The sequence below is a fragment of the Melanaphis sacchari genome, unplaced genomic scaffold (assembly GCF_002803265.2).
Source record: "Melanaphis sacchari strain LSU unplaced genomic scaffold, SCAv2.0 Contig2_pilon_pilon, whole genome shotgun sequence".
Lineage (NCBI taxonomy): Eukaryota > Metazoa > Arthropoda > Insecta > Hemiptera > Aphididae > Melanaphis > Melanaphis sacchari.
Window position 1 is genome coordinate 2,866,845 of NW_020271173.1, and position 17,758 is coordinate 2,884,602.

General features: G+C 29.8%; 1 protein-coding gene across 1 annotated transcript in view; it reads right to left on the reverse strand.

Annotated features, from left to right (window-relative positions):
• LOC112595773 (protein slit) overlaps positions 1-17,758 on the reverse strand; it is a 119,910-nt gene that overhangs the window by 31,724 nt on the left and 70,428 nt on the right. The window contains exon 4 of the mRNA XM_025341087.1: positions 5,291-5,362. Coding sequence (XP_025196872.1) covers positions 5,291-5,362 — 72 coding nt within the window. The remainder of the gene's footprint in view (positions 1-5,290; positions 5,363-17,758) is intronic.

A 17,758-nucleotide genomic window follows, 5' to 3' on the forward strand; every position in this document is an offset into this window, starting at 1 on the left:
ATATTTCATGATTCCAATACCATCTCATTAAAACCCCTCACTATTTTGAATCGATAATACACAATAGAGTGAATTTGTATGTTCCAACAAAAAAATATATTCTTAACTTAATTTGTATTTACTACTATAAATTATGAAGTTGGTATATAATTGTGAAATTGTTTGGTTGATGAATTTTTTCAACATCATATTTTTACGTGCAGACCTTTGGCTTTTAATGGTTTTGATAAGACGGTGAATAGACTGGATTTCGTGTCGACTTGCAGTATTGCCGATGACAGACTTGACAGTGACTTCTCTCCCCTTTCGTTGACAACATCTCTAATGGAATGGTCTTTCTTTGTAAGAATTTTGTTTAATTCAAAACATTAATTAACCCTTACACCACATAGCTCGTTTGAATAATGAAAAATGAACCCTTTATCAAACTTATGAACTGGTTATCTGCTAATTAACAGCTTCCAATGAATTTCTTCCATAATCGGTCTTTATTATTATTCGTGCACGGAAATCTGCAGTATTCAAAAATTTAATTAATTGAACACAGCCCACTTGGGTAGAGTTTGTACTTTATACGGTGTTTAAGTGATTTATACAATTGTTTTATTTTGCACTTTTGGCTTGACACGACTTTTTATTTATTTTGTTAAGAAAGGTTGAAAAACTGGATAAGTTTAATTAAAATCAATGTAAAATACTCAAACACATTATATTTATGTAAATTTTAAATATTTTAGAGGATAAAATGAGAAATTTTAATTATTAAAAAAGAAACATATCTCTAAAGCCTAGTATTTTTCACGTTTCTTCACTGTAAAAAATATGTTTTATAGTTTTGATAAAAATAATAATGTATGCGTATTAAAATAATATATATATAATATATATAAATACAATAATTTAAACGTATTCATTTGTTTAAGTAGTAATAACTTAAATTCAATTTAATATTATATATTTTTAAACACTTGTATATGTCTTTGGTATTATGTATGATTTTCTTCGTACCTATGTTAAAGCTTTTAATTGTTTGGTATAATGTATTTGCAACTAAAAATTAATTAGAAAAAATGTTTCACTAATGTTTTTAGTGTTGAACAGACTGAACATAGCGATTTGAAGAGCAGCTTAAGCTTCAAACACATAATATGTCGTGTATGTAATATAATACACATACACACACACACATATTCACGCATACATATATATATGTCTATTAAGCTGAAAACTCCTTTACTCAACGAAATTATTTCCCCAGACACACTGCGGTTTTCGTAGGAAATTAATCCGTCTGTGGGTCCATTTAAGACGCCATTTACAAAAGGCGTTACGTGATAAGAATGACGGGCCATTGTCCACGCAAATAGGTTTTAATCCGGTCACGTAAAATAAAAACCCTTTTTTTCTCGTCCTTATCGTCGTCGTCGGGCGGCAGACGAAAATTTCGTTTTGATTGCACTGTGCGTATTTCGCATTCACAGCTTCTCTCGCTTTAGGGTCTAGACGCACACGGTTACGACCTTTAAATTCTCCTCTATTTTTTCCCCTCAATTGAATATTTTGCGCATTCTGTCCAGCTGCCTGTTACCATATGCATACGCCAACGTATGATATATATTATTTATAAAGCCACGTGTCTTGTTCGTAATTTGTAAGCCACACTGAATAATATCAGAGTACATATATGTATGTATAATACATGAGTATAACTATAACCAATCGGTTGACGAATTAGTATTTTAACACCACATAGTCGTCAATTTAAAACGTATTAAATTCTTTATGAGATGATAAACGAACAGCACAAAAATACGGTCCCTTTCGTAGATTATATTATATTATATGCAGGATGGAAATAAATATATCATTTTATATTATTAACCAATAACGATTCGTTTCGTTGTACTAATCCACGACACTTAAATAAATATTCTTGTTACATAATACTAAAATTTATGAGAAATACATTACTCTTGTTGGTTATCATTATATATATAAAAAAAAAAAAATTGTAATTTAATAAAGAATTTATATTATTATGAATATGTGTGTCATGTTTTTGTTTTACAAATTACTAACAATACGTACAATTTATTGACATACATTTTTTTTTCAATTGTACGTACGGGTAATTAAAATTTAATTCATATTAATTATTTGATGATAAATAAATCATTTGAAAAATATTTATATTTTATAAGCAAAAAACTGATATATTAATATTAAGTGAGTTAGACCTTAATTTTTTGTTATTTTAAAATGAAATTGGAATAATTGTTAAAATCTTATCTATATACACACTAACGGAAAAATGTATGTTATTTTTTTGTTTTTATTTAAATAAAAAAAAAAGTGTCAAGTAATTTTAAGTGCGTGTTAAAACAACAATACTTAAAAAAAATAATATATATATATATATATATATCAAACATCAGGTGTATAAACTATGTACTATCTTTTTTTCGAGAATATTTGATTAAGTTTAGAAGACAGAAATAAATATCAAAATATAGAAATGTATCAGTATTTATTATATTATTGTGAACATTTTTAAGAAAACAAATGTATTATTGAATTTATTATTCACTAAAGAATAAAGAATAAATTATGTTATACTAAATCGAATAGAGTACTACTATGTTAAAACTCGAAAAATGATAATATGATTTGGCCAACGAATACAATAAAATTATCATAAAATGAATGTTTAGTAAACACTGAGAATGATTTAAATTACTTCAACAAACTGGTAAACCAATGTCCATTGTGTATACCTGTTTCACTCAAAAAGGGCTATACTGTATACTAATAATATAATCCTATTGTGCGAGCACAATCCACGGATTTTTATCCTCAGATTCATTTAGTAAGTCCCAGTCAATATTATAATGGCCCCAAAATAGCTTCCAATGGCATAGACCCGACATTGTTATTGTTAATATCCGCTTAATTTTGAGCAAGTATAGTAGCGTGTAATTATTACGATTCTGTATTTGTTTGTAATACAATTTAATATAATATATTATAGTTCTATGCACAATTATATATTATAATAACATAATAAAAATATTTTTAGTTTGTTTGGAAATTCGGAAGGTGTTCGCACGCTGCGTTTTCAATGATCATTAAATTAAATTCTACAGACATAAGCAGGGTTTTTCCCTGTTGTAGTGCCCTCATTGTCACATTACCATAATGTACGCGTAATTAGTTTAGGTATATGGAGATGTATAATATGCTAGTCGCGGAATTCGAAACGGGCGATTTGTGAGATTCAGTAGAAAATTGGGTTTATTCGGGGCTTGCCCGGGGTGTTCCCAAAGTTGCCAAGTACTTTGTACCAAATCGAGGGGAGAATAAGTTAATGTCAACACTTCTTTTTATGTGCTGCCACCGTTTGAACGCCGCGAGGGGGGAAGCGGACACGTTCTTAGACGCTCTTCTCGATCGAATTCATCCCGAGAGAGTGAACGAGAAATAAAGAGACATATATACACATGCACGCACACACAAATAATACAATGTTCGTTTATAGTTGTTGATAACTGCGAAATTTGAACGCAGAATTGCAAGAGCAAACTTTTGCGTTTCGAAATAACCTGTGGCGCTTTTGACATGACAGGCGTTGTGTTAGTGATAAAGTTTTCTTATTTTGGCGCTCCAGTATAATTATGAGCATGTATTATGTCGATTGTTTACCGTTCGATTAAATTAACATGTCATCTACATTCAAAATCAAAACCATAATAAACAAAACAAACCAGAGTAAATAATAAATTAAGTTGTTATTTCAGATGGATTTTATCCGCCATAAATTTTCCTACAAATCCTGGTGCTTATTTTTGATTTATTATAAAATAATAATAATAAAAAAATAATAAAACGTAGGCATCAAGTTTAATCTGACGTGTTTAATTAATAGGGGGTCCTATAAAGTATCTAAAACAGTTTCATAAATTCGCTTGTTGTTTATCCAAATTATTATTTCATAAAGTTAGAACGTGGAAATCAGTTTACAAACTATGTGTCAAAAAGTATCGATACAATACATAAAACGAGTAAAAAAAAAACATAAAAGTGCTCATGACCAACTAAAAGTGTGTGTATATGTAGAAGCCTATGTTGTTTTTACTTGTCGTTTTTAGTGTGTATATAAAAAAAAAAACTCATCGTACAAGTTATTTATATTGAAATTGTTTAATAAAACAGAACATTAAACAATTTGTTTTTATATGTTATGTGTGTTTTAACGAGTTTCATCCGATGAATGTTTTAAATTTTTTTTTTTTATTTGAACTACATACTTTTGATGTGAATCAGTCATATTTAATACTGTCGGATAAAAAGAGCATTTTGTTCCTATGCATCAAAAGAACCCGATTGCATTTAAATCGACAGATTATGATCTTTACACATTGAGCGCAGGGTTGGAGGATAGTGTATCGACGGACTGCGTTGGTATCAAGCGTAAACCAAAAAAGAGCAGGAGGGACAGGAGAAGGATGAAGATGAGCATGATTACAAGGATGAATGCTGGTGGAGGGGGGTTGAAGAAGATGAATCCCTGCCCGCGGGTAATTAATCAGCGAACAGTGATCGGCGGGGAGGAAACACGCATAATCCAATTTCACGGATGGAATATCAATAACGGAGTCCGGGGTCCGTGAATAATCAGCGGTCGCCGAGGAATTTCCCGTACGTCAATATCGACCCCTTTTGTGAATAATTTGACATCGGTGCCACTGAGACTGAACATTTCGAAGACTAAAGCCATCGCAAGCTTGTTTGTATATGTATATATATATATATATATACAAACAGAAAAACTTTTCAGAGCCGGACGTCCCAAAAATTCAAAAATGTTAAGTAGTTATTTATTTTTATAGATATGTGGTCCGCATGTGACTGAATTATATTGGACTATGACGTTATTTCTTATCGATTTCTTTGTTATGTATACCAGTCAACAACTAAGTCAAAATATACTTTGTACGCATGTAGAATGCATAATAATAATATAATATTATACTTATTCATTCGGTTCATATAAGGAAATATAGTGCGTATATATTATTATATATTTTATTATGCGAATGCGTGAAGCCGCCGTGAACTTAAAATTATATGTTTGCCGACGTCGAAATATACATGTTAGATTTAAAAAATGTATACGGTCGTACTTGGTTGATTTTATTTTATGAACCCTGTAGCTCCACTCATTATTTATATATACACGTACATAGGTATGGTTGTTTACGCTGTAACTTCATAAAAATGACGAAATACTTACAGTCTAGAAAGCTGTGGGTTGTTGTAGAACACCAAATCGGGCACTTCGCTGAGCTCGTTGCCGTTTAATCGTCTGAAAACAAAAAATCAACAACACGTTATTATTATAATATGCGTACTTGCATATATATTATAGCATGTATACCTACGGCGCGAGTGAAATAATAATAACACGACATTTTCTTTTCTGATTATAATCTCGCGTCACTAGCGCGCATGAATAATGTACCCGCCCTGGTAGGTAAAAGAATCTATCACCATCTGTAGTTTTATCATATTGAGGCCTCGAGTCTTTTACGTTTACATTATTATTATTATTATTATTATTATTATTACGATATTTCTTATCCCGATAATGATAATGCACCAGTACAGAGACATATAGAGTGAGATAGAGTAAAATGGAGGAGAAACACTAAAGTAAGTGTAAATCATCAGTGCAACAATAACAATTTTGTGGCTCCGGCGTAAAAATATTTTGTAGGCCATACTATTATGTTCTGTAGGTATAAGCATAAATAGGTTGTGGCTTAGATTCTATTTGAAATATAGCTTCTTCCCCCTCAAAAAAAAAAATAAAATTAAGTCAACATCAATGCCTTTCAATTTTTTATTTGCGACTTTGTAGCCCATACAAGATTACAAACAAATAAAAATATTAATGAAATTTCAAGTTATTTTAAATAGAAAAGTACAGAGTTAATATTAGTATAACTTATAGTTACAAGCGCTTATAACTTTAATAACTTTTTTATTTAGACTAAGTTGTTAAACGAACGATATACGAAAGTAAATTTTGTGGACGACAAAGTGAAAACGGTTTTTAAAATCAAAAGCTACGTCGGACGTGATAAAGAAAGTCGGTGACGACTTAGATTTTCTCAGACTGACAGATTGTGGTACTCCGGTCGCGAGTGATTTGAATATTATAAAATGTGGATCGCGATCGTCGAATTTAAATTGCAGTCGAGGTGGCCTTTTTATGCCATACATTATTCGCGAGTGAATAAATGCGTTACTATATATTGGTCAGTTTTAACATAAAAATTAGTGCAAAAGGAGGACGTGTTTTTATGTGTCTGTTGTGCATTATTTGAGAAAATCGTTTACGTGTCGTCGTTAAACATTGGAGTGCAACAGAATTTACGGAATTTCGTCGAAACCAGTCTTGTACACATTAATTTGTGAATCCCATCATTTCCAGTTAAGGTCTGATTAAGGCATATGTACAATCACACCTATCAGTATAAAGGCGACGAATCTAATTTATCTTTGGCAGTGGTGTGTTTTAGGGGCACGCTCCCCCCACCATCATCTTGAGACTTAGTTAATTATTTTTAATAATATGTAAATATTAAAAATTAATAATAATTATTAATATTTAACTAACTATTAATTATTAACAGTAAATCTTATAAAAGTTTTAAAACCTATACCTAACAATAGAAAAAAGTTAAGTACTTATATATACGCTTGGATAGTTAATGGTTGATAAGGAAAAAAAAACTTTTTGCTTATTTTTAAGTCACGGTACAATGCTGTCAAAACCACTATTGATTCGAGACAAATATCATGGATTGTGTTATAGATGCCTATTATTATTATTATTTATTTATTTTTTTTTTTTTTTGGGAGGGGTTGGGATGACAGTTTTTTTTTTATAAAAGTATTGGGACTATTGGGAGTCAATTGATATCAACTGTCATAGTAGATTTTAAATCTAGTAGATCTCGAAAAATGGTTTCGTCGCTATTGTAATCTATGTAAATTATTTATAGATAGTTTGTACAAGGATTAAACCTTCATTTTTATTTTTATTTATAGTATTAAATAGTTGCGTGTCATTGAGGCGTGCCTTATGCACATACAGAGTGATTAATCAAGTATGTTTATCCACCTTTTTTCGTCTAATAATATGAATCTATTTAAATTTTGATTTTTAAAATATTTTAATATATTTAATGAGCATGTTTTCAAATTCGTTGGACTTTTTGTACTACTAAAAGAGTGTTTTGTGGTGATATGAACTTTTATTTTTCAAATAACAATCCTTCTTATGTAATGTTGATCATTTAGTGAATATTTTTTTTGTAAATGTTGATGTTTCAAAATCAAAAATAGAACAAATAGTTTTCAAATTATTTAAATTTGTGTATTTTAAAGATAATAGGTTTGAAATGTGGGGGCTATAGTAATATGAACATTTATATTAGTATCTATAAATATTTTATATTTATAATTATACCTATTTTTTTTTTTTTTTTTTGTATAAAACTATTTTTAAGGACTAGTGCAAACAGTCTGGTATTTAACCGAGAAACTATTCGTTCGAATTTTGTATTAAACACATCAACATTATACAAAAATATTCGTTCCAAACAGTCAATAGTAGTAAAAGAAGAGTTTTTGCTTGAAAACCAGAAGTTTGTATCTTTACTGAAAACTTATCGAGCAGTACAAAGAACTTTGAGAATTCGAGAATATGGTCTCATAAAGTATATCTATTTGATGAAAATACTGACAGTTAGATTTTGAACAACTGCAGCATCGAGGGAAGAAGGGGGGTTAACGTTTTTGGTGAATCACTATGTATACACGGGTCTGTGAAATCCAGGCTGACGGTTGTCAAAGTTGATTGGGCGGGGTCATGCGAAGTGTAAACAGATAAAACACGCGCGCAGTATGATTTGCGGACATGCGGTTCGTGTTTGAGATTTTTGGATTTCGTTGAAACGCGCACATAATCGATCTGAGGCGGCTGCGGAGGGCCACGACTCGCACCACTAGCCAACCAATTTTAAAATCGCTACTTGAAATAATATTAACCGTGTCGATGCTTACCGTTACTGACCAACGGATAGTATCAAACGGCATTGCCACTCGGGAGAAGCGGTTCTGTAAGAATACGTTTGAAATTTGAATTTTATCCGACTAGTCTTCAAATACGGCAATAGTGTCTATGGTGCGGTTTACCCGCTGCTATAAGCCCTTAAATTGTAATTATATCACATACGAATAATATTATTTAACGGTTGTGGTGCGTGTAAGTCGGGTAAGAAGAAGTCGACATATCAACGGAAATATGGATTTGGAGAAGAACGATGAAGGTTAGCCGGACATAAACGAAAACCGACTCATACGCCATTGAATAGTAGGTACATGTGTGCGAATACATCTATTTAAGCGTATACTCGAACGAGAATATTGTATAATTTACCAAAATCGCGGCACTTTTATCGAAATTATGGTTTGCGAGCGGAAAAAAAATTCGTCGCATGGGTGACGCGCTCGTCCGATCTCCAAACACAATAATAATAATAATAATAATATTACGGTGGTGTCACGCGTGCACTCGTATCCGGATTTTATTATAGTCTACCGTACACGATAATTTATCATCACCACGTGCGTACGGAAAACGATTTCGCCGCTGGTCAATGCACATGCACAAATACTATACGGTACGTCGGCTGCACGCGGTTTTGACGTTGACCAAAATTGCCAAAGTCATATCATTATACGTACATTATAATATTATTATTATTATTATCATTATCATACACTGTATTTTGTGTGCGGTGTGACGCAGTATTGCGTGTGGCGATCGTATTATAACGCTGCAGCGATGACCGACGACATAAAACGTATACTATGCAAACTCATCCACAGCAGGGCGCTAGCGGGTCGTGGGTTTCGTGGTGTGGTGGGTGGCGGGGCGTCCGGCGGTCCGGCACTTTTGCAAAAACAACGGTCGACGGCGGCAGCGGCGGCGGTACGTATATAATATATATATACACCTCTCTATTAATCACCGGCCCGTCAGATTTTAGTGGTTATTTTCCCCTCCCCACGCAGAATACTAATAAAACATCATTGACCCCGACGAGTTTATTATTATACTGTGCACGGCCACGCGGGCAATCTAATTTTTTTTTTCCACCGAAAATTTGAACACGCGTCTGCCGGTCGTCAGCTCTCCGCTCCTGATTATGTAACGCGCTTAGAGCGGTTCACCGACTGTGCCCTACTCGTATTTCCCCTTCTCAATGAATTTATTGAAATTTTGATTTTTTGGAACTACTAAATATAAAGGTTAGAGGTTGTTAAAGACCATTTATTATTTTAAAACTTTTGAGATATGTTGTACTACCTATAAGAAGTGTTCTGTGACGATTGTGACGATACGAGCTATTATTTTTCAAGAACCTATTCTTTTTACTTGAAGTTATTTAGCGGATCATTTTTTTGAAAATATCGTTATACTTAATTTAAAAATTCAAACAAATAGAGATATAATTGTTTTTTTAAAATATAAACTTCATATATAAAATGATGAGATCGAATAATTGTTGTCTTGATAGGTTAAATAAACTTAATTAAGTTTATTATTTCTTTAAAAATATTAAAAATAGAAGCAAATTAAAAAAAAAAAAAAACTTAACTGACACGCGTTGTTAGAAATCCTGGTATGAGTGCATCATACTTTGATATAATCAAATATTCAATTATCTTTATCTAAACTGATTTTAATTAAATATTAGCATAGATTTTTGTAATATACGGATAAAGCTAACTAAGTAATAAACATTGTAGTTTTTAACATTGCTTACTTACCAAACACCTCAGAGCGATGGGTACATAATTTTCTATGATTGAAAAGGCTTTTAATATAAATGGTTATTACTCGTTGCTCATTAGAATCTATTTTATATAGTGTCCAAGTTCCTTGATTAACTTAAACTATAGTTGTGAGCCCCTCTCTTGTAAATTATAAGTTGTAAGTTTCAATTGTAAAAGCTTTAAACTTTACTACTTAACTATACTTAACTACTGAAATTTATACCAGCTATTGTATAGTATATTGACATTTTTTTTGTAAAAATCATATTTTGTATAACTTTTTGAAAATTCATTTAGTTTAGGTATTTTATTTTAATATAAATGAAAATGACAAAATCGTACTAAATGTTTTGATATAGTATAATATGCCATTTTATTTTTATAAGAAACTATTCATAAATTATTAAGAATATATAAATAAATAAATAAGTTTAAATGTTTATTATTTCATGTCACAATCTAATAACTTTTACAGATAATTATTTTTAATGTTTTAATTTTATTAATCGCCGATGTCACTAAATTTAATCATTAAAAAATATAAATAATTATAGGAAATTATACGATTGAGTAAATAACAATTTGTACATTAAAATATTGATAACTTCTTATATTTTATCGTTTTCTGGAACTTTTATAGGCTATATAGTAATAAAAATTTATAAATTTATGTATACATTCATAAACACGTTTAATGAACCAACTATTATTATCTAAATAAAAATAAAAATAGTTTAATAATATTTAAATTAAATAAAAAACAGAAAAAATTATTTATCATAAAATATTGGTATTGGTTTCGGCTTATTTTTCTAAGAAAATAAAAAGGAGTTCCTGTTAAAAAAAACCGGATTTAATTTAGATTCCAAATTCTGTTTTCAAAAGTATAAAATTCGTGTAATATTGGATTTAGTAATTACTATACTTTGATCATTTTTACAAACTTAAAAAGTTGATGAGTATTAATATTAAGTACTAACATTTTTAAATCAGCGCATAGCCCCCATATCTTCTATATCTATTATATTCAAAGTCTGGATTGTGATGGATATACGACGACGACAACTAGTATGACTTTTCGATCAGTGACTTATTATCACGACTGAGGAGTGCACTTGAATTTTTATGTAAGTTGTTCAGATACGATCTCAAGGTCTACAATGCGAATTCAGCGAGTCGGTGTAACTCGAAACGAATAAAATAATATATTATGTCCGTTGTCGAGAGTCGTATATGAAACCGCGGCGGACTGGTCGCATAAATTGTGTACCGCCGACGCCGCCGCCGCCGTCGCTTTTAGTCGGCGTCGGTACTCGCCGACCAAGACAACTATGTGTAATGTGCCTCCCTCTTTGTTGTTCCGTAAAGTTATGCACGCGTGTTTTAACACGCCTTTTTTATGATTATTATTATTTTTAATTTTTTTTTTCATTATATTATTTGACTTTCCTGTAATTATAAAAAAAAAAAAAAAAATACTTCGCTCACGCGTTCACATAGTAGTTAAATTGGTTTAGTTTTATTTTTGCGACTGCTCAACAGGGTCGGACTAAGGTATAATTTATATCCATTAGTGTAGGTATACATATAAATGTATTTTGGATATAGGTAGAGGTACTTGCGTGCTATTTTTTTTTTTTTTTTTAACTTGACAACTTAACTTGTTTCAAGATTGTTCAAACAAAAACGCACCAAAGGACTTTATGAATTATGCATTTCGTTCGGTTGGAAAGTTATTTTTAATAAATTGAAAATACTTTTTCGTCAAAGTCATTTAAATGTAAGCAATTGAATAGGATCGAGAGAGTATTTAAACATTAATTGAAATGGCTTAATTGCGTTTTTAATACTTTTTAATGTGTATAGTATAATAATTTTTTTTTTTTATTTGGTTAATACATACAGTAAATAGTATATTAATATATATATATATATATATATAATGTATAGGTATTTACTTAATAATTTATTGCAAGAGAATAAATGACTATTGAATTAGAAAAAAAATAATATAACATACAATTAATCATTTCAATTTGATGTAAAAAGTGTAAAATTATAAATTGCATAAGAATGGAGTTTAATTTAAATAAAAATTTACATAATATATCGGTTTATTTTAGTATTTTATAGAATAATATCGAGTAGATTTTGTGTCTTTTAAAACTGTAACACTTAGAACTTAGAAGTTTAAAAATTATCATAACGGCATACTGTATGAATATTGAAATATTTTATGTTGATGAATTATTATGATTCAATTAGATTTAGTTATATTATATATATTATACTAATATTAATTTTAATAAAATCGACAAATATTAATTAAACTTATTCATTGATTGTACACTATAGATAAAAATAAAATGATTTTATTACATTTTCAATGGCACGAAAAAAATGTTTGTTAACAAATCATAGCTTTCAAAGTTGAAAAATAGAATATTAACTAATCCACGATGAGTCATCGTTCAAAGACGAATTCGGTTGACGATAGTCGACGTCCTTAAGGACATGGTACATTAAACTTATTTTAATCCAATTGAAAGCGTTTCTTTGTTTTTGTATATGTATCCGGGGGAAGTACGTTTATAGAGAAGTGATTACCCGTGTTCGCGATGTAATCAAATCGGTCTTTGGGTTAAGGGTTCCCAGATAATATACAGGGGTATTACTTAAGCACCGAGTTCGGAATTATTCACGACTATATAACCGTTTCTTTACAGATTATAGGAGCAATACTTTCTATCCGATGGCAACGCTAACTGAATAGGTTCTTTTTACAGCGTGTTTCTAGAGTGGGGTCGGATCCTTTCATCGCAGACAGTTACTTGCAGAGTAAAACAAATGGTCTTTTGTTTTTTTGTTTATCGACTAAAGCATCTCAACAAATATAATATATTTTATTTGCCATTATTATTATTATTTCTATTTTTTATTTTTTTTTAGTGTCTACATTTATCAACTTAGATTTATATTTATTTTGTTTAGAATAGTATAATTATACTAAAAAAAAATATATTACTAAGTGCATTGGTTATAAAAGTTATGAGTTTATGACACATTAAAATGTATCGTTATTTACGATCAGATTTTACCCAAGCAGCAAGTATTAAATAGTTAACTAAAATATAATATTATTTTACATAATAAATCAATTTTAATTCACCTATAATTTAGAATAAAAATAGAATATTTTTTGCATTTGTTGAAATCATTAATAATTAATTGTCTGTAATAGCAGAACGTTATTGAATTTGATGTCAAAATTATATCGAACTATTCATCGCAATAAAATACTATATTATTCAATATATTTTTCTCGAACTAAATTTATATTTTCACATAAATTATTAATAATTGGATATACTTGGTCATTTTTATTTGATGAAACCTTTCATGAATTTTAGGATATGAGTTTCAAACCGTATCCATTTCATTACACACACACATATATATATATATAAAATAAACATAGATAGAAAACCAAAAGCGTATAGTGATTTAAGATTTTATTAAGTTTGGCATGTACATACTGGGAGTGAAATCATTAATCTTGCATTAGTTAAGTGTATATATTGTGACAACAGTTCGGGTAAATTTTTTTGATCGAGTAAAGCGTCCTAAATGGTATCAACAATAAATGATTATTCATGTCAGGGTATTGCGCAGATTTCCAATATCTGTTTGGTAACACACCAAGTGTCGTGTAAACAACAAGTGTCGTAACTGTTTTTGACTCTATCCATTCTATGAAACGCAATTCAGACTCGTAAAGCGTATTGGATATAATCAACAGCAGAACATCTGCGGTCAAACAGCCAATTACCCGCGGTTTTTACGGCTTCTTCATCCATAAAACTTTAGAGAGGGTGGCAATAATAAGAGACACTAAGAGGATTATCTGTGGTGGCACAGCTCTATATATTATTGTGCTAACCCGCATTGCGACAACACCTGGCTAAACATTCAATTTGCTTGAGGTCAATAAAAACGAACGACTAAAACAGTTCATATAAAATCTTTTACAATTAATTATACCGACAGATATAGGACGTTATTGTTGTAGCTTTTGTTCTTATTAAAAAAGATTCTTTTGGATTTATGAAGTGTCTTAGGACCACCATGGTTGATTAACAATTAGTGCACATCTTTGAGGGGTCAGTTGCTGGAGGAGGGATTAAGTTAGGATATTGTACACTTCGACGGATCCTTTAAGTTGGCCTCAAAATGAGAAATAATAAGCTTTTCCGAAAACTGTTTGCAAACCAGAAACCTTGGCAGGAAACTTCGATACCAGTAAAACTTTGAAACAGACGTTATCAGTAAAGTTTTTGGTCTAACATAACTACATCAACGTAAATCCGACAGATCTCCTTAGTCGGGGTATGCAATATTGAAAGCGACTATAGTTCTGAACAGAAATTTATCGCTCTTGCGTAAAATAAAAATAACAAAATAAAAGTAGGAAAGAGAAGAAAGATAGAAAAGAAAATGTGGAATTAGTTTAAATTTCCCTCGACATTTCACGCTGAAAAATCATCGGTTCTTAAGACAAATGGACCCGATGTCTCGTGAAAATGATTTATAGCATAGAGCAGGTTTATCATATACTCGATTTCAAATACCATTCTCTTATACTTTGTGTATTCATTTAAAAAAAAAAAAAAATAAATAAATAAATAAACAAACTAAACGATATATACATATAAACACGCTTAATTTCATATGGTATGCATTATAGGTAAATGTATATAAAATACAATCTTCATTGCAAATGATATCAGTTTTAATATATTTTGTACTATTTTCTTAAAATTCAATTGTGACTTTTAATTTCACATAAAATATTTTGTTTTTTTTTTCAATATTATTCTATGTGGTTTTCAACATTTTTAGATGTAATTAGTATACATTTAAAATTAGAAGGATCGTTAGAATAACGTATGATAACATTATCTGAAAGAATTTATATATGTAATAAATAAATTAATGGATTTCATTAGTTGCTAATGGATATTATCATATATTGTAGCGATGGAGTGCAGTTGTTTATAAAAAATCGAACAAAATACTAAGCGTCGACAATTTCTATTTAATCAAATTATCGTAGTACCGATAAAAGTAAGATATTTCATTAATCATATAATATGTATATAGTTAAAAAATATAGTAAAAAATATTTTATTTATCTGTACATGTGTTCGTCATACGTCTTTTCAATCGATTTTAATGAACACGTGGGAATTGATTATATTAAAATTGTACGAAACATAAGATTCGTGTAATATAATGAAAAAATGGGTGTATATAGTATTATATTTTACTTTGATCATAAAATATATAATAATAATAGTAATAATAATAATAATAATAATAATATTATATCGATTTACCATGGTTTTATACACCATATCGTATTTCTTTGAAGTAGATATATATATATATATAGAGTAGAAGCAATGTAAATATTATGTTATTTTTTATTTAATTATTGCATTATTTTGCATTGAATCTATTAGTGATACCTCTGTACGAGCTAAATTTAACTACCTCGTCCGGTTACAAAACAGTTAGAAAAGCTATTAAAATATAAAAGTTTTTCCGAACTGATTAAAAATTAATTACCTGGTGGAAAATCGTTTTTCTTTTCTCTGGGCGTTTTAATTAAAACTAATTCCTTTCTCCCCCTTCTCCACATTTGCTTCGTGTTCAAAGTGAACTTTTGCACTTAAAATAGCTCTCGAAAGACGATTTTTTACAAGAGCATATATTTTACCGTTATCTGGTGGACGGCCCTGTCATGGATCCAGCAGAAAAAATAACGTATTTTTTTTTTATTTTTTTTTGTATTATTAATTGCGGTCCAGAGAGAGAGAGAGAGAGAAATATATCGCGATATGCGTTACAATAGCCACCGAAAAAAAATAGCATGCACATTAACAATGATATCAGATCGAAATTGTTTAATTGCACAAACACACAAAAAAAAAAAAAAAAACGCTACAATATAGAATATCATCAGATTTTTTTATTTTAATATAAATAATTTAATATTTCTTTTTAGGAAGTCTACCGACATTCCATAGATGTCGAGTAGATAAAATTTATCACATCAAGGAAATGTTTGTGTTGATGTAACCAAAAGAAGTTTGGGTCTAAAATAACCAATCACAGACAACCCATTAAATGTAACGTTTGTTTCTTTCTGTTTTATTAAAAAAAAAAGCTAGATATTCTAAATGACAGATATTTTTTTTTAAAACGTTTTACCATACGTTAGCCGGGTGTTTTGTTTCTCGTTTATTTTGGCAGTCGCTCAACACCCTCTTAAATATCGTATTTTTCTTTTTAGTATTTTTGTAAATCTTCTATGTAATAATATGTGACCTTAGTTTTAGAATATTTTTTATAAACATTTGGCTGTTTTCGTATTTAGTGCTACTTTTAATTTAACTAAATTGATATTTTCTTCGTAATAGATAGGTATTAATTATACATTAGAACTGAGACATTCGATTAAAATTCTATGAAAAAAGTCGAATTAATAATAATGAGATTAGATTGAAATTCGTACAAAATTCAATCCACTCCAACGGTTTAATACGTTTTGAAGTATTTATAAGTATAAATACGATGATTCTTATATTTTCGAAAATACCTTTATAGGTTTCTATTTAAAACGAATACCTCTAATAGTATTAAAAGAAATACAACAATATTATGTTAGTTATTACTTATTATACAATATGCAGTATTATCTTATTATTTTATAGTTATGAAATATTAAAGGTTAATATTATAGGTAGGTACTGCACGTAAAAATGATTATGATTTACGATATTTTATGCATAATGATTCTGGTGTTGTGGTGAACAAATAAAAAATACTAGGACCTAAATATAATAATGGACATTTTGTTTCCATAAACGCATAACGGCCGCCTCGGAATTTCCGATAAGAACGACAGTAACTCACAGTGTAAAATAGTGCGTATATTATATTATAGCCGGATAACGATATATTATTATTATTATTGCTACAGCACGATCACATCCCTTCATGGACTGTAATTCAAATATAATAATAATATTATTTTTGCGAACGCTTCGTGACAAACGTTGCGTCGAACACAATTTACATAACAGCATTACATTTGTCACTAATTAATTGTCAGCATATTTAGGTACAGACATTAGTTTTGTACGCAACACATAATTAGTTATACGTATAATTTATTGTCTTGACTACTTATTAAGGACTACTCTATGTCACTGCTGTAGAAGCCTGCACGTGGTTTAAATTTGTCCGTAGAAAAACGCGTACCGTTGTCCCGGGATAAGAACAACCTGTCGAATAACCGATATAGAGATGCGGCTAACAACCCATATTTCTAGTTGATAGTGAGGAGGTATTTCAACCTGTACCATAGGTAACGTATCCGTGTCTGGTGAACATGACGGAAGTTATATTTAAAAGCCTGCTGTGGGAATAGGATTTATAAAAAATTGGTAACGCTTTATGGTTTTGAATCTAGTGGTGTTAATTTTGAATAAAATATAATATTGTCCTGTGTATTACACTTAATTTTTTTCTCTATGTGCTACTTCGTAATAATTGTTTTAAATACCTAGATAGGTATTTAGAATTGCAGGTATTTTTATATTTTTTTAAAATACGCATTGTGAGGGGGAACTTTTTTTGAAAAAAATTGAGTGGATCTAACTCCCTAACTCCTTTTTTATAGGTACTGCTTACGATAATGACAAATAAACAATATAAAATAATAACTAACGAATTCTTTATCTAATATTCTAGTATTAAAATTTGTTGAGTCTAAAAAGGAAAA